Source organism: Gymnogyps californianus, chromosome 9 (genome assembly GCF_018139145.2).
Source record: "Gymnogyps californianus isolate 813 chromosome 9, ASM1813914v2, whole genome shotgun sequence".
Lineage (NCBI taxonomy): Eukaryota > Metazoa > Chordata > Aves > Accipitriformes > Cathartidae > Gymnogyps > Gymnogyps californianus.
The window spans coordinates 24692222-24709989 of record NC_059479.1 but is presented as its reverse complement, the minus strand read 5'-3'; the positions used below and the strand labels follow the sequence as shown (position 1 = coordinate 24709989).

Below are 17768 nucleotides of genomic sequence, written 5' to 3'. Positions count from 1 at the left end.
GGAGAGGCTCTGCTCCTGGGCTCTGGGGCATCTCTGGTGGGAGAAACCAGTGTGCAGGTGCAGAAGGGCTGTGCTGCCAGCCCAGCAAGCAGTGGGACGGGCAGTTGTCCTCAAACAGGGCCGCTCACGTCTCCTGATGCTCTTAATGGGGTGCACTGAAAGGGCAGGGCTATGGGCTGAGGCTCTGCTACCCAGGCCTTGCCTTTGGGTGGCTGTTTGGTGTCTGTAGGCAGCAGAGCAATGCTCAGCTCTCAAACCTGGCCCAACGTCTGTCATGCAAAGCCTGAACTCATCGGTTAATGGGAGTGGGATGCAATAACGCCCAGTGCAGCGCTTCTTGTGAGAGAACAAGGTGCAAAACGCTCTGTAGGTTGGTGAGGGATTGCTGGGCCTGTAGCTGAATTTGGGGAGCTGTCACTGATGATGGCTGCTGGTCTGTGGTGGGACAGAGGCGGTGACATGCAACGGGGATGAAACAACCGAAGAAGCCAGGGCAGTTGGATCCGGGGGATGACAGCGTACGGTTTCCCCTGGGTGATTGCTGCTGCTGTTTGTCTCTTCCTGACTTTGATTTAATTAGAAAGCAAAGCCTCGTTCCTGGTGAAGGCTGCTGGGATGTGGGCTGGAGAGAGGAATGCACTTTGGGCTGGGTCTTTGGGCTTGGAAAAAAGGTGACTGGTTGGGGCTGGGCACCCTTGTCCCGGATGGCGGCTAGCAAGCGGTAACACGCAGCTTCGCCTCTCCTGCCTCTGGGGTACCAGCACCAAAGTCCCAAGCTGTTTTTCTCGTAGGCATCCCCTTCGCCAGAGGCCTTCTTGTCATAAATTTGGAAAGAAATCCCCAGCCTGCCCCTTCTGCGCTTCCTCGGCCAGGAGCTCCTGCTGCCCAGCTCGCGCTGTCCCCTCCAACGTGCCCTCCAGTGTGGAGCATCCCCCCGGAGGGATCAGCTCCTGCTGGCACCTCCCAGCTCCAAGCACCGCACGGCCAGACGCTGCCCTGCTCCCCCTTCCCAGATAATTAAATGCTCCCTCTCCCCTCTGGGAGATGTTCACAGCCGGTGTCAACCCGGAGCAGCGGCACGCTAATTCGGAGCAGAGAGCAGCTCTTCAAGCGCTTCCCTCCACCGGGTCCCCGCGGGGAAGCAGCGGGGCCGATTAATTGATTGCTGGTTTGCCTCTAATGCAGAGCAGAGCTGGAGGCAGCGGGGCTGCTGCGAAGCCCACCCCGTCCCCTCCTCGCTATTAGCCCCCGCGCATGGCTGTGGTGAAGCTGGGGAGGGAAGCGTGCGGTTTCGCTTCTCAGCACCTGCCACGCTGTTATTATCTTCCCCTTTTGTTTCGGAGACGTGCCAGAAGCTGGCGCGAGGTCTGGAGGTGGGTTCGCAGCCTGTGGCCGCTGTGGGGTTCGGTGGGGTTTTATTAAGATGGGGGTGTCGGTGTGCTGCCCCAGTGCTGGCTGCTTGCTTGTCCTCCAGCCTGGGTGGAGAATTGTCCTGCAGCCCGGGTGGAGAGGGAGCGCAGCGGCTGCCGGGCGCATGGAGGGGACGGCATTTGGGAGCGTGCCGGGATGCCGGTGGAGGCAGGCCAGCGCTCATGGTGCAACTTGGTGCTCTGCAAAACTGGAGCTTGGAAACAGTGCGACAGCAGGTTCGGTCACTTGCAGAGAGCCCGTTTCCAGCCTCGTGCAGGGGAGGCGATCTAAAAATATGAGCTTGTTTGCCTCCAGCTGGAGTTAGTTTGGGCATCCCTGGTTGTTGCTGGAGTGCAGCGGAGGACGGCTGAGAGATGGAAGTTTGCAGACTGTAATTTCGCTGCTCTTCCTTCCCCACCCCGCTCATAAAAGGCGACGGCTGGGAGAAACACAGAGCAGGAGGACGGTATGTTAGAGCTCCTGACCCACGTTGCTCAGAGTTTCCAGGACATGATTCAGCTCTTCCCCTTCACCAAAAGGAGACAGGACTGTGCAGCTGCAGAGGGGCTATTTAGAGGTTTATCTTTGCTGTGCAGCAGAGCCTTTACACGTGGGAAACCAGCATGGCCCCCCACTCTTGTCTTGGGCAGCGCTCACTAAAAGAAACATGAAATCATGTGGCTTCTCCTGTTTTTGTCTTCAGCCTTGCTGTCCGAGTCCTCTTCCCTGGCTGGGCTGGAAGGTGATGGAGAGGAGCTTGCTGCTGCCCCTTCTCCCTTCCCCCCCAAACGACTCTCCTGTCCCACAGCATCTCTGGGCGCTGGTCTGAGCCGGTGGCTTGGCTCAGGTGGACGGCACGGTGAGGTGCTTCAGCCACGCCGATGCGCTTGCATGAGCCTGGCTGGGCTGTAGTGACAGCGTTGGGGTGCAAAGAGTGTTGGGGTGTTGCAGAGGTGACGTGTCTGACTCCCCTGGGCGCCTGTTTCTGGTGGAGAGGAGCTGCCCGGGAGAGCCCCTGTCTCATGTCTCTGCTCTCCTCTCTCCCAGGTACCAGACCACCTTCCCCGGTTTTTGATGCTGAATCAGGATCGTTTTAACTAAAGATGGAAACACTGGAGTCAGAATTGACCTGCCCAATCTGCCTGGAGTTATTCGAAGACCCTCTCTTGCTACCGTGCGCCCACAGCCTCTGCTTCAGCTGCGCCCACCGCATCCTGGTGTCCAGCTGCTCCTCCAGCGAGTCCATCGAGCCCATCACCGCCTTCCAGTGCCCCACGTGCCGCTATGTCATCTCCCTCAACCACCGGGGCCTGGAGGGCCTCAAGAGGAATGTGACCCTGCAAAACATCATCGACCGCTTCCAGAAGGCATCCCTGAGCGGCCCCAACTCCCCCAGCGAGAGCCGCCGCGAGAGGACGTACCGCAACAGCCCTACCATGTCCGTGGCCGGCGAGAGGATCGCCTGCCAGTTCTGCGAGCAGGATCCCCCGCGGGACGCGGTGAAGACGTGCATCACCTGCGAGGTGTCCTACTGCGACCGCTGCCTGCGGGCCACCCACCCCAACAAGAAGCCCTTCACCAGCCACCGTCTGGTGGAGCCCGTGCCCGACGCGCACTTCCGAGGACTCACGTGCTTGGAGCACGAGAACGAGAAGGTGAACATGTACTGTGTTGCTGATGACCAGCTCATCTGTGCCTTATGTAAACTGGTGGGCCGCCACCGGGACCACCAAGTGGCATCCCTCAGCGATCGCTTTGAAAAGCTGAAGGTAAGCACCCGGCGTGGCCGCAGCGAGCGCACGGGTGAGGTCGTCTGTAGGGGCTGGTGTCTGCCGAGGGACGGTTCTCAGAGCAGGAGCTGGTTCCAGATGCCCCAAGCGGCACCTCTGATTTAAGCCAGACAGCTCCTGAAAGAGGTGTGGGCTGCAGGATGCAGCTTGTGGGCTCCTCCAGGACCCTGGTACCAGGAGGCTGAGCTGGGTCTCGTTTGCACAGTTAGAGCAAAGTCTTTGCTATTTTATTTTTCTCCTGCTGGTGTGTGTGTGCCAAGCCCAGGCCTTGGACCTTCTCCCCAAACGGCCGGACAGTGAAACATCATCGGGCACCGAGGTGCCCTGTGGCTGTTGCCCCAGGAGTGTGGCTTTTTCCCAGGGTTTGTCCTGTCAGAGAGCTGGGGTGGCAAAGAGTGGCTTGGGGGACCTGTGAGCGTGATCCCCTGAGGCTGTTGCGCTCCGGCCGTGCCTGTTCCGCCCTCTCGGAGGATGGGAGCAGGACGAGCCGGGCTGTGGGCATTTCCTTTTGGAAAGCCGCTCTGCAGGCTTGCAGGCAGCAGTGCGTGGGAACCCTCCTGCGGTCCGTAAAACCTCCCCTGCAGGCTTTACCCATGCCTGGGGACCGCTGTGCCCTGAGAAGTGCTCCGGGGAGTGCTTTCATGTCCTCCTCGAGCCGGCTTGCTCAAAGCTTCTCCGCTGTGAGAGAGGAGAGGGCCAGGCTCTGGGAAGTAATGGGTGATGAACGGGTTGGGAGCAGCCCTGCAAAGGACTTGGGGATGCTAGTGGGTGAAAAACTGGACATCAGCTGGCCACGTGCACTCACAGCCCAGAAAGCCAACCGTGTCCTGGGTGCATCACCAGCAGCGTGGCCAGCAGGTCGAGGGAGGGGATTCTCCCCTCTGCTCTGCTCTGCTGAGACCCCCCTGGAGCACTGCGTCCAGCTCTGGGGTCCCCAGCACAAGGAGGACATGGACCTGTTGGAGCGGGTCCTGAGGAGGCCACGGAAATGGTCCGAGGGCGGGAACCCCTCTGCTAGGAAGAAAGGCTGAGAGAGTTGGGGTTGTTCAGCCTGCAGAAGAGAAGGCTCCGTGGGGAGACCTTATTGCGGCATTTCAATATATAAAGAGGGCTTCTGAGAAAGATGGAGAGAGACTTTTTACCAAGGCCTGTAGCGACAGGACATGGGGCAACGGTTTTAAACTGAAAGAGGGCAGGTTTAGGTTGGACATCAAGAGGAAATCCTTTACGATGAGGGTGGTGAGACACTGGAGCAGGTTGCCCAGAGAAGCTGTGGATGCCTCATCCCTGGAAGTGTTCAGGGTCAGGTTGGACGGGGCTTTGAGCAACTTCATCTAGTGAAAGGTGTCCCTGCCTGTGGCAGGGGGGTTGGACTAGATGGTGGTCTTTGAAGGTCCCTTCCAACCCAAACTATTCTGTGATTCTATGAGGCAGTGATGAGCTCTCCTCTGCTTCCCAAGCACCCCAAGCTCCTCCTCTGTCCTTCGCCCTCCCACGGGATCTCAGCGCTTCGGCTCTTTGCAGATGCCATCCCCGGAGGGGCTGGCCTGAGCGGTCCTTTGTGTCTCCTAGAGGGACCGTGCCAAGGGAGGGTGCTGTCTTGGGGAGAAGGTGGCTGGAGGCTGACTAGGATTTGGAGGCTTCTGAAGATCTCCCCGTGGTCCCGTTGCCTGGGGTCTCCCTTCCACCGGCTTCCTGCCGAGACCAGTGTTTCCAGCAGCGGGGAGCTCCCGTGGTGGGGAGCCTCTTCTCTACGACAGCCCACATTTTCCGTCCTAATTTCTCCCGAGCTGCAGCGGCAGAAACGGGCCATCATTCTCCAGCCCCCTTCACTTGTAGCGTGTATTGATCCGAACTGAATTACCGTTCCGCTGCTCTTCAGGTGGGAGAGAGCAAACTTCCCAGCGATCCCTCCGGAGTACTTTGAAGCTTAATTTTTATGCAGTGGCTGTGATTGTACTGAATATTATGTGAACCTGTATGGATGATGTTTGACCTATATAAAGTTAGAAATCCCTCTCCGTCCCCCGTGCATTCCACATGAGTCTACAGAACGCTTTTAATTCCTCTTTTTTTTAATATTTAAAAAAAAAGAAATAGCTGGTCCCATTAGAGGTCACGCTGGTGAGGCTGTAACTGTGGCAGCAGTCATATTCCCATTATAACCCTTCTCATGTATTTCCAGCTGCTTCTTCCTTGGTCCTTTCTCCCTTAATGTTCTGGGCTTGTTCTGACCCAAAAGTGCTTTTCTTGGCTCTTCATCTTGTAAATGTTTTGAACAAAATCAATCTGTCCACTCTTGTGTTTTTTTAAGGGCAGAAGAAATACTTCTATCACTCTAGCAAAAATACAGAAGACTTTTTTTTTTTTATGTGCAGGCCAGATTATTCCCCTCCCCCCCCCCTTTTTTTTTTTTTTAAAAACAAACTTACGCCCGGAAAGAAATCTTTCTAGATGTCCAGTTTCCTGGGCTGGTTTCCCACCTGCCCTTCTCCAAAATCTCCCCAAACCGATGTGACGTGCCCGGTGATGTGACAAACATCTGCAGCCGCAGGAAGAACATGCTGTAGGATGTTCTGTACTTTATTTCTGTCTCCCACTGTGTTCCAGCCGCGAGGTCTGTCTTTCGGTAGGTGCTGCCCGATGGTGTCGGTGCCGGCGCGTGCCCGTGAAGCGTCTGAGGTTCGTGGTGGCTGATATTTGCCTTCACACCTTGATGTGCCTGTCTCGTCTTCGCATCACGCCTCACCTAAGCTTCCCCCGGTGTGCAAAGCAGCGCCAGCAGCCCGGTCCTTAGTCCAGGACATTCTTTTTCCATGAGGAAATGTCTCAATTAGCAAATTGGAAACCTTAGAAAGAAATGACCATGCATGTTTGCAGGCAATAAAACCCAGGGATAGAAATTAAAACTCTCTTAATATTTTCCCCCTAATCTGGCCCATGTCAGCTAGCCAGGCAAATTCGTCTGAAGACAAAAATCTCTTGACAACCTAAATTGCTTCTTCAACCAGCCAAATTTTGCAGGTTGCCAGAACACCATTTTTTTCTCTCTTTTTTTTTTTTTTTTTTCTTTTTAAGTAACAGTCTTGAGTGATTTTGGATGAGGAGGGAAGCTCTCCTCTGCTAGAAACATTCTTTCTGTGCTATTCATCCTGCCCAGCTCCCCGTTCAACTGCAGGAGCTGCAGCCGAATCGGGGAGCAGGGGAGAGGGCGGCTGCGATGCCTCTGCCCGAGTCTGCCCGCCGGCAGCAGTTGTGGCTTTCCTCCGAGGCACGACTCCTGCGTGGGGGGACCTCAGCTGCATGTCTGTAATCCCTGCCTCTGGCTGTGCATCGGTTGGGCTTTTTTCGGATGGCTTTTTTTTTCCTAACACTCTGCCTCCACTGCAGGAATTGCACGGGATCGATGCCAAGCTTTACCAGCAGAGTCAATATTTGCATTAGTATTTTGTCGTCTTCCTCGTACAGCCTCAGTCTATAGTTCTGACCACAACGTGCTCTCTGGCAATGCTTGAAATCCTTGCAAGTATCTGAAATACCTGAAATCATTAAAAACACGCTGGGATGGGAGCGCTGGTGGGATGCTGCCGCCTGGGAACCTGCGGCTGATGGAGCTGGCTGTTCCCTCTCGCAGCCACCTCGCCCCCAGCCCTGCCCGGAGTCCCCCCGTGCCCCGCAGCAGGGCTCTGCCCCCTCCTTTCTCTCTTTAAGTCATTAATCAGTGAGTGACGTTGCAGCCAGCCTGCTCTTGAAGTTCCGCGGTACGCTTGGGCGTCGAGCAGGGAGCAGTTGCTCTTCATCTCCGGCTTTGATCCCGTAGCTAGAGCGAGCTGGAAACGCCTTTCAAGTTGGTTTTTTTCTGATGGAAAATTGGGGTTTGAACCGAGTAACTTCATTTTGTCAAAAGGGCTGTGCTTTCCACAAAAATCTTTGGCGGGGAATTTTTTTTTTTCCTCTATAGAAGAGCCGAATGCCTGAAAACCATACTGTTGTGTCTAAACCCTAAACCATCTCCCAGTGCTCCCCTTCCCCTCCGAGCTTGTTTTACATCAGAAATCTCTAGTGCGTGCCTGCAGCGTGGCTTTGCCGTGGAGACTCTGCAACCATCTGTCCATACCATATTATACACCTCAAGGTGTTTTAGGAACCATCTTTAATCCCTTTAACACATATTATGGCTTTTTATTTTGTGTGTCTTCAACTCCACTTGTTTATATTATGAAGAAGCTGGTAAGTGCGAGCAGTTTTCCTGAACTGCGGTAAATGTAAGCTGTGAGCATTGCCGGGCTGAGGTTTTGGACCTGCCCTGTGGTTGCTCACATAATGCCCATTGCTTTGGGATAAAGGAGTTCTTGCTCTGATTATGCTGCTGTTTGCCAGCGCGTAATTCTGCACCCGGTTCTTTCAAGCCCACGAGTTGGCTCGTCCATAAAAGCGGCTCCGTTTGCCGTGCGCTTCACCACGGACATCGGCCGTTGCCTGCCAGCTCAAATAGCCGCTGGCAGAAATGATGCAAACACCAGGGATGCTGACGATGCAGGATAAACCACGGTTATTTTCAACCCTGGCCATCCGACGCCGCGAGATTTTCTGCGGCGAAAGCATCCACCTGTTTTTAAGACGGACAGAGGGTTTTCCCAGCTCCCCTCTGCTTTGCTGGGACTCGCAGCCTGGCCCTTGTTGTGAGATGGGAGCCCCGGTCGGGGAGCATCTGAATTTAAGAAGGGACCGCGCGGGATGCCAGGCAGGTCGGGGTGGAGGTCGAAGGGCTGGGGTCATCTGCATGGTGCGGGACGTGTCAGGGAGCTTTCCAAAGCTGGGATGCCTGGGGTGGATGCAGCAGCATTCTGTTTCCCTGGGAAGGCTCCACGTCAAGGGTTATCAGCTACAGAGACCATGAGGGGAGGGAAAAACAGCTCTTTGGGTAGAAAAGTGCTTCGTAATCAAGTGGCTATTTCCCAGCACTGTGCTTAAGCACTCGGAGAACTGTGGATACGGGAGATGAAATACTGAGCGCTAGCATCCTGCCAGGCAAGCGGTGTGGGTGAGGACAGGCGAGCGGGTGATGTGAGAGGGACCCAGCGGGAGGGCAAACAACAGGCGAGATCTCTGCATGTGTCTTCTGCTTGCTTCGAGGTTCCGGTGCTTGCCGGTAGCGACCTATTTGAGCGGGTCCTGCCGCAGCGTGACCCGCGGTGCCGAGCCCCGTGCTGAAATATTCATGTGTAATCCTGCGCCGACAGACGCTTCTCTTCAACCAGGAGAAGCGCTTGCCTTGCGCTGCCACCTTTTATTCATTTACAGCTCTGATGGGCAGAGAAAGAAGTGCTCCCTCCCTTCTCCCTCGCCAGGCAGGGTGGCATTCACATTAACATTTACCCTGGTAAGAGGTTGCGGGCATGTCTCTCTGCTTCAAGCTGGCCTGCTCAACCAGAGCCTTGAGAGAGGGCACGTGCTGGGCTCCTCAGGCAGCGACTTGGCACGCTGCTGGTTGAGGATTCATTTGGTGACATAATTACATCTGTGCAGAGCAGGCAGCTCCAGCACCCGCTCCACTTTGAGGCGGAACCCGTTCAGCTGGGAGAAGAATCAGGTGGTGCCTTCAGAAAGTGGACCTAAGTCAACATTGCATGTTTGAAGGCATCTTCATATCTCTTGTCCTCTTGCAGCTCGCCTTACAGATCGCTGGCTGCCCAAGCCCCTCCCCAGCACGAGCTCTCGGAGGTCCTGGGGTGCCACCTGAGTGTGTCTTTTGGGGTGTGCATGGCTTGGCGTGTCCACGCTCAGCCTTGGGCTACCAGTCCTGCCGCCTGGTGCGGCCCTTCTTGCGGTGGTGAAGCATCCGCCGGCAGTACGGACCGGGCTTGCGCGTTGACAGCGTTGGCCTCCGCTTCCCCAATGCGATGGGCAGTGTGGGCGCTCCTGATGCCCGAGCTTGGCTGAGAGTAGTCAAAGTGCATCAGGATTTTGGTGCTTGTTTTCCCTCTCTGCATGTTCAGGAAGGGTCGAGATGTTGAAGGCAATCAGTGGCAAAGAAGTCCGTCAGCTCGGCTTGCTGGCTGAAAATCGACATTAAAGATCAAATTAAAAATGTATGTGGATTAAGAGCAAAACTAATGGCTTGACCTAGATAAAGCGAGCGCCTAGGACAGCAGCGCATTATCTGCCGAGTAAAATCTCGGCCAATTATAAATTCAGATTGCTTGAAACTCGTAATTACGATCCTCTCTGCGGAGCGCTGCCCTGCCCTGGGTCCTGCCCGCGCCGGCAGTGGCTGCCGTCGTGCCGGGGCCGGGCACGAGGTTACGCTGTGCAGTGACTCCCTGCAAGGGAGAGATTACAGCAAGAAAGGCTTTGACTGAAGAGCTCTGGCTGGCTCCTCCTGTCCGTGATTTGTGGTGGAAGGAGTTTTCGGAGAAAGGATTTTTGCCTTAATTATTCGCTGCTGTCCTTTGCTTCTCCATCTGCTCTGTTGCCTTTGCAGGAACCGGATAAGGGCCAGCTCAGAGGAGGCTTTTCCTCTGCCGTTGCTGAGGCTTCTGTTGATTGACAGGCTGGAAATACCAAAAAAAGAAAGATGTGTTTTGTAACACTTTTATATCCGCTCTTTGCTAAAGAAAGAGCAATAAGCCAGGTGGAAAGCCCATTGCCTGTTACGCTTCAGAGAGGTGCGCTGCCTCCAGTGGGTGTATGTGAGTGGGACTCAAGATTAAAAAAAACCTAAAAAACTCCCTGTGCTAGACAAATTGTATGCAGAAAGCTGATAGTTATTCCAAGGCTCTTAAGAGAGTGGTGGGGTAGAAAAATGAGGAAAAAAACCTTCCTTCACGCTGCAATATAGGACTTCTTCACCTTGGGACTTGTGAACATGTTCTCACTTGCGCTGTGTGAGTCACTGAGATTGCTGCTTAATTTATAATTTACTGTACTGCCATGGGGCTAAACTGAATTTTTTTATATATATATATTTCACACACACAAAGAAGAGTTAGCTGAGAACGAGGGTTACAATTGTGACTGCTGTGACACCTACACAGAACACGGGGGGCTGTTACCAGCAAAAATACAGAAAGCTCTGGTCGCGTTGTAGCTATCGGCTCCTGTACCCTTAACGAGCAGAGGATATGCTTTTGCTGCGCCTCTTCGAGACCCACTTAGAGAAGGAGATGCAAACCCAGGTGAGGCTTGCTCCAGACTGGGTCTGTGGTGGTGGGAGTTGGAACGGCCCTCCTGCTTTGGGGACCCTGGTAGGGTGACACACGGTCACCTGCGGATGCTGCTGCCCCAGCCGCGCTGGCAGAGGGGGTTTGAGCCCCCCCTTGGCCGCAGCCCTGGCTTAGCCACAGTTCAAGCTCGCCTACAATGGTTGCGGTACCGGTGCAGGCAAGTCCATCCCTTGCGGCTGTGCTGGAGAGCCAGGCGCCTGCACCGCGACCTGCCACAGCTTTGGGACTGTGAGCTGGGGCTGCAGCTGCTGAGGTTATCGACAGGCGTTTCGGGGCAAGCGGAGCCCCTGCCTTCCCCCGCCAGCCTGCTCCTCAGCCCTACCTGCCGTTTCTTTTGCTTTCTGTGCACGAGTCCAGGCGTCTCTACTCCCCAGCAAGCTCCTGAGGCTTTTTAGCATTGGCTTCTTTCTCCTAAGGCAGGTAGACAGTGGGGGGGGAAAAAACCCGGTGTGTTTTTATTGTTATCTCGGGTTGAGTTTGTAATCTAGTGACTGGTTGTAAGAGATCTCTCTGAGCAGGGGAGACCTTTGGTCAAAAACAGGGTCCCCAGCGCAGGGTTATCATTCCCATTGCTTTGTTTGCAGTGGCAACCAAATGCCTTGCAAAGCAGCAGGTACTTGACTGATGTGGAACACACGCAAAAGAGCATCTTGCCTCATCCCTGATGCAGATAAGGCCCTTGATCCTCTGCCAGGTTCCCGTATCAAGTGATTGCCCTGGCCTCCGTCTAGCCGTTGAGCGTGCCCTTTGGCTGCCATGCAGTGGGAGTCGGTCATTGCTGCGGCTTGGATGCCAAAATTGCAACCAGTTGAGGACCCCTTAATGGGGAATTGCGAAAGGTCCTGGGAGGCCCATCACGTCTGCACGGGACCCCGTGTGCTCTCCCCATGGAGGTGGAGGCTGCTCGAATGCAGGGAAGCTCCACGCACTGGAAGCTGTAGCCGTGGAAATAAGGCTGAGAATAAAAAAGCAGGGCCACAGCTCCAAGCTTTTTTTTTTTATTTTTTTTTTTTTCCTCCCCTGGCACGCCAGCGGGAAGCATCAGCAGCGCCGGGTGGTCTGCATGTTGGTCTGTCTGCCATCGAGCCGCTGCCCTGGCGTCGCAGGAGCCCCAAGAGGCAGGAGGAGGCTCGCGAGCACGTCTGGGGCTGGCGTCATCTCCCGGCAGCCTGGGCGGCCCTTACCGTTTTGCTCAGATTTCCCTGAAAACACCCGCTTGATGCGCGCGGCGGGAGCGCATCACCCCGTCGGCCGCCGCGGGGAAGCGCGCCCGGGCAACGCGCGCCGGGGCGGGTGCGAGCACAGCACTGCTTCGGCCGTGGCATTTACCTATGGAGCGTGAGTCGTACGGAAGTACAACGCGTTCCTGGCTGCTTTGCCCCGCGATAGGAGAGGGATCAAAAGGTGCCCTGGTGTCTGATGTAGCTCCCAATTTAAGTTTTCCGTCGGCACGGAGGAAGCAAGTGTTGGTAACTGTTTAAATGTTGATCGTTTGTAGGTCACGGGGACCAGAAATCAGCACTGAGTGCTGGGATGCTTATTATTTTTTTCCCAAAAATCTGCTTTTTGGGGAGGGTTTGGATTTTTTATTTCTTTTTTTTTTTTTTAACTAAGCTATTACGAGTCTCGAGATAGCAGACCTGAGAAACTGCGTTGGTTAGATTAATCTCTCACTCGTTCCAAAACTACTTTCACATCCAAGCTGATTTCAATGTTACTATCTCAAGAGCAGCTTGAGCTGGAAAATGAAAGCGCAAAGCTGTGCAGAAGTCACTTGATGACACTGTGTTTGGGGTGAGACTAAAGGATTAATCTCCAGCCTTTGTGTCCTACGAGACAGCAGGCCAGAACTGAAGTCTATGGAAGAAGCAAGATGGTAAGCAGATGAAGTTATTTTTAAATCAGAGGTGTCACCTTCTTTTATTAAAGTCCCCCCCCAAATGCCTTAATTTCAGAAAGTGGCTGGTGGTCGATCTGTTCACCTGTTGCAAGAGCCTCAAGCAGTAGGTAGTGATGAAGGTGATGGTTAAGGGTATGAATGAGTTTCACCCTTGTTGGGCTTGATAAACCAAAATTCGTGGTTCTTATGAGCTGTGTGAGCGTAGAGACCGTGGGGCACGAAAGCTGAGGAGCGTGTGAGGCTGCGGGCGCGGGACGCTGCTGGGGAAGATGCTCGTGGGGGCTGGTGGGCTTGGAGAGTTGACTTGTTTTGGGAAGATGAAGGCAACAAGGAACAAGCCATTGACCCGCTGCCTGGCGGTGCTCGGGACAGATCCCTCAGTTAAGGGCTGAGGCAGAAGGTGAGCAGCCGTGCCCAGGACAGCAAGGTCAGAGGAGCAAGGGAAGGGCAGATGTGGGATGTCAGGGTATCCAGGCAGCAGCCCTGGCCCTTCAGCTCCTTGCTTTGGGAAATGTCTTGCGTGGGAAGTTGCCAGCTTTTGATGGGAGAGGGGCTGCCAAGAGCGTCAGATAGCATCTTCCATGTGCTGGCTGTCAGGATGGTTTTCAAAAGATGCGCTTGATTTGAATGCTGCATCTCTGCAATCTTGCAACTAGCTGGTGCCCGTGCCTGCCACAGCCTCGCCCGCAGCCTCCCAGTGCCTCCCAGCTTGAGGGCTCCTCCAGGCCTTCGGTGGGGCAACAGCAAAGCATCAGATATGCTTTCAGAAGCACAAAGACGACGAATAAAATAAAAGTCCCCAAACCTTTTGCCGTCAGCATCGGCCACACGCTCACGATGAACCCGTGTGGGCCACGTTTCTACTCATGCCTAAGGATGAGGCTAGAGGATGCTCAGACCACATTATCACTTGCAGGGACACCGCTGATGTCCCCATGCCATCCCTTGCTCTCCTTACGAGTAGTATTTGCAACGGTGGTTTGCTTTAACTTTAATTACCTGCTGCCCTCTGGGCTGCTGACAAGATGCCAGTGTGGGCAGTGGTCAGACAAGGTTTTGAAAGCATCGGCGTGCAACGCCAAGGGTTGGTCCAGGGGCTGCCGTGCCGCAGTGCTGCCTTCCCGGTGGACAACGGCGTGTTTTGCACCAGCGGGGTCCACACTTTCTTGCGATGCTGCCGTGTACCCAGCTCAAGGATGCTCTTTTGAAGATGTAATTTTTTCATTACTCTGTAAATAAACAGGGCTTGAAACGCGGCGTGGCCACTCTGCGCGGCCCTGCGGCGCTTTCATCGGGGGGCTAACCAGAAACGAAAACGCGTCCACGTTACTGAAGGGGGACGGGGAATTTTTTTGGCAGAAGTTGTTGCACTGGTAAATTAGAAATGAAAAATTTATGAGCACGTCAAATTGTACGAGTGCAGCAGCTCCAGATCGTTAGGTATTAAATTCTTGCTTAACTTTATGCCTGACGATGATTGACTCTTACACGGTGATTAGTTGGGTGGGAATAACTGGTGCGGAGGTGCTGCTCATGCCTCCTGCCAGCACCGGGCAGGACGTGGAGGGAAATGCCGGCACTGGAGGTATGTAATTTCCTGCTCAAAAGGGCTTGTGGAGGAGCTGGGGTGCGTTGCAAGGGAAGGAGCTTTCTCCCTGCAGCAAGAACCTGGCAGAACCTGGGGTTTATGGCCCTTTGGGAATGTTTTCTTGCTCGTGTCCTAGACCTTGGGGCTTGAAGACTGCCAAAAAAATTAATGATGAGCAGAAAAAAGTCTCTGGTTCTCACTTCCCTGGAGAGGGATCTATCCCTGGGCTCCGGGAGGAGGGAGATGTGAAAACGAGCAGGAAGATGTTAGCAGCGTGCGTCCTGCTCGGGAGCTGGGCTTTTTGTGGTGGCCCAGGTCTGCGCTGGGACCTCATCGCCGCCTCTCCGAGACCGTTGGCAGTGCCGGTGCCTTGATCATCTCGGCAACGGTCTGGCAACCTCAGCTCAGTGTTGAGTTTGGGAGACGCTGCCCTGTTGGTTGTGCCAATGGGTTTTACTCCTAATGCTGTTCTGCGCAACTCCATCAGGTGGTGGTTGCTCTGGACCTGAAATACGGAGTTCAAACACTGCAAAAAATGAGGTCTTCAACATCTGCAAAGTCCAGCGGTGGCTTTTACTGGGCTCTTCTGCAGCTGGTGTGGTGTTCATCGAACAGGCGTATGTGTGAGGTGACAGGTTTAGCAGCTGAGTTTTCAGTGCTATTTCTGGAGAAGGGAAATAATCTCTGAGATCTAATACTTAATACTACTTTCCAGCATAAACAAATCTAGGCCAGTCCTTGAGCCATGGCCCTGTAGTTTTTCAAGCCAATTTATGTTCCCATCAAACCTAATCTATGTTCTAGTCATCCCTTGTCATGTGATTTAACAGATTATTGTTTTTTTTCCCCTCTGTCAACAGACTTGTTAACAATACAGATACTTTTATGTTAGTTTTCTTTATAGCATCTCTCTGGATGCCTTAAATCTGTGTTATCTTTTGCAGTTTCGAAATTTCCATTTAATCCTGATTCTCTCTTCATGTACTCCCGCTGTTCCTCTGCAATATAAACAGTTTTCTTTCAGGGAAAACTTACCTCCTTGCGCACGACTTGCTTCCCAGAACAGGTACTTTTGTTTCCTGCAAACAACTGCAAGCTGTTATCTTTTCAAGGCTTCTGTTTTGTGATGTTTTTAAGGGTGTGAGCTGAACTTCAGCTCTTTCAGTTCTGCATGAATAGGTTAAAAAAAAAAAAAAAAAAGAATTAGTGCAACTCCAGATCCCATGGGAAGTCTCCAGCAGTGGAGGATTCCATGCGTGGGAGGCGATGCTCCACCAGCTGCACAGCGTTGCCTTGTGGCCCGTCCCCCGGGAGCTCTTCTTTGGGGTGCTCAGGTACATTTTCTGCTTCTTGCTCCCTTTCCTTAGGTTCCTGTAAGATGGTTTTTTGCTCCTTGCAGATCTGAACCTTGCCCAAGGGCAGGACGCTATTTAAGACTGTTTATTCTCAGCTATTCTGCAGTGCTCCTGCTTCCAGCAAGCTCATGCTACCTGTGCCTTTTTTTTTTTTCCTTCTTATTTTTCTGAGCTTTTACTCTGAATTTTCCTCCTTGCTTTGTGGCTTTGGTAACCCAATCCCTTGGAGCTTGCACTTGGTATGTCCTGCGGTCTGCCGTGTTCCTGTGGCTTCTCCTGAGCTCTCGGCAGCGTTTTCGGGCAGCCTCGCGCTCCGTGTCCCCGATTTCTGCACAACCAGCTCCCCGACGTTCCCCAAGTCATTCCCTGGTGCACCCTTGACTCCGTGGCCTCAGGTCTATCCCAAGGCTCTCGGGATGGGGGAAGTTTTTCTTTTTGGACTTGTAGGTGTGTTTCCCTTGCGACACTCGTATCCCAAAATGTTTTCTGCAGCGTGTCCTTACGTTTCTTCAGCAGGGTCTGGTTATCTGTCTCGCCTTTTCCTCCCTTAGCTGTAGGTTATTAAGCAGTTCAGTGCTCTGGCCTGGCCCTATTGAGAAATACCTTCCCTTGCAGGTGACCCTCTTGCATTCCCGGGCTGAGAAGGGTGTGAGTCTCAATACTCCTCCGTCTGATGGCTGCGTTTCTGGCGAGCTCACGGCTGCTGCATTTTCTCCTTTATTAGGATTTTTCCCTCTTTCTGTTCCCGGCGCTGCGGGGTCATGTCAGCTGTGTCGGTGACAAGCCCTGCCTGAAATCAAACCGCGGTGGGCAGACCTCGTTGGGAAGGGGAGAGGGGTCTCGGCTGCTTGCACTGGAAGACGGCACCTTGTGAACACACTCATTTGAGGGAGAGAAAGTCCACTTTTCTCTCTCTCTCTCTCTTTTTTTTTTTTTTTTTTTTTTTTAAAGTGCTTAGCCGGCAGTTTTGGCAAGTGTAGCACTGCTTTTATCTCTTGCGGTGAGGCTGGATGGCACCGCTGCCCCACGAGCATCGCCGCCGAGGGCAGCGGGTCGCCTTGCCCCCTTGCCTGCTGTGCTCCTGCCTGCGTGGCACGGGGCTGCCCGCTCCCCTGCCCGTGCGAGCTTGCAGCTCCTGGGGTGCAGGGCTGCTGCTGGGAAGCCACCAGCTCAGCTCGCCCAGCACCGCATCCCTCTAGGGAGAAGCGCTGGCCCTCTCCCTCCTGCCTGGCACCCGGAGCCCTCCGCTCGCCGAAACAACCAGCAGCTTTGCCAGAAGATTAATATTCCTGCCCTGAGTAGCTGTTGTTTTAATATTCAGGTTCTGTTGCATTATGGGCATAATGAATATTCAAGAGCGTGAATTAGCATAGCTCAGTTAATTATGCTCCGTGTGCAGTCGGGAAGGCACTGGCTCTCGTTAGGCCTGTGCTCGGCTATTCGCGGCGCGTACTCTCGCTTGGAAAACGTGTCCCAGCAACGTTCAGTATCTTTAAGTAATTTGGAGAATTGGTTGCGTGCGCTGGGGCGAGCGTCATATGAATTTCTTAGCAGGCTCAAAGTCATGCTCTGAGATGCTGAATATTGCTATTATTATCACATTAGACCCTTAAATAGGCGTACAGATATTAAGTGATTTTACCGTGACAGCTGACATGCTTTTTTAAAAAACCTACTTTGAATATCCTATCAGTGTAGTTTGATGTGCCCTTTTATAGAAATTAATGTACAATAGCAGCGCATCTGCTGATAAAAATCCTCCTGTATTGGGAGTGGAAATGGATCTTGGGACCTTGAGCTGAGGGATGCGTGGGGTTACCTGCTATGTTCTTCTAGCCGGCTGCAGGCTGGTCCCTGCAGTGTCCCAGCTCCTGCTTTGGGCTTTCTCCTCCTCAGCGTGCTGGCTCCAGGGAGACAGTCCCATTGCTGGAAGGTGCACGTTACCACTGCGGAGCTGAGCACGTCCCACAGAGCTGGCAGGCTCCGGCTCACGATGGGTGCTGTGACCATTTGCTTGACCTTAAAGGTCTTTCCAACGTAAATGATTCTATGAACGGCTGGTAGATCAGCCCACCTTGTTTTGATCTTTGTCTATAAACAGGTATGTCTGTGATGAGGAAAGCAGAGGTGTGTCCCCAAAATCTCCTGAGCTGGCTTCTAGATGAACAAGTTCTTGCAGCTCTAGTATTTTTTTTCAGAGCTCCTGGCTGGGTGGTCCATAGGAGGCCACATCTGTAGCAGTTGGAGAGCCCTGTCCTTGCAGGGTGTCATGGCTGTATAATGCTATATGATGTGCAGCATAAGCATATAGCTTCTATGCTATCGATGTGTAACACATAGCATCTATGTCTGAAGACGGAAGCACCGCCATGGGCCACGCAGCCGGGCTGGATGACAGTGCTGGGCCAGCATTGAGAGTGCATTCTTGCTTACTGATTACACTAATGAGGCGGTCACTCCTCCTGACCTGCCTTTCTCTTGTGATGGGGCTCTGGCCGT

General features: G+C 53.6%; 1 protein-coding gene across 1 annotated transcript in view; it reads left to right on the top strand.

Annotated features, from left to right (window-relative positions):
• MID2 (midline 2) overlaps positions 1-17768 on the top strand; it is a 113704-nt gene that overhangs the window by 23679 nt on the left and 72257 nt on the right. The window contains exon 2 of the mRNA XM_050901660.1: positions 2458-3179. Coding sequence (XP_050757617.1) covers positions 2514-3179 — 666 coding nt within the window. The 5' untranslated portion in view covers positions 2458-2513. The remainder of the gene's footprint in view (positions 1-2457; positions 3180-17768) is intronic.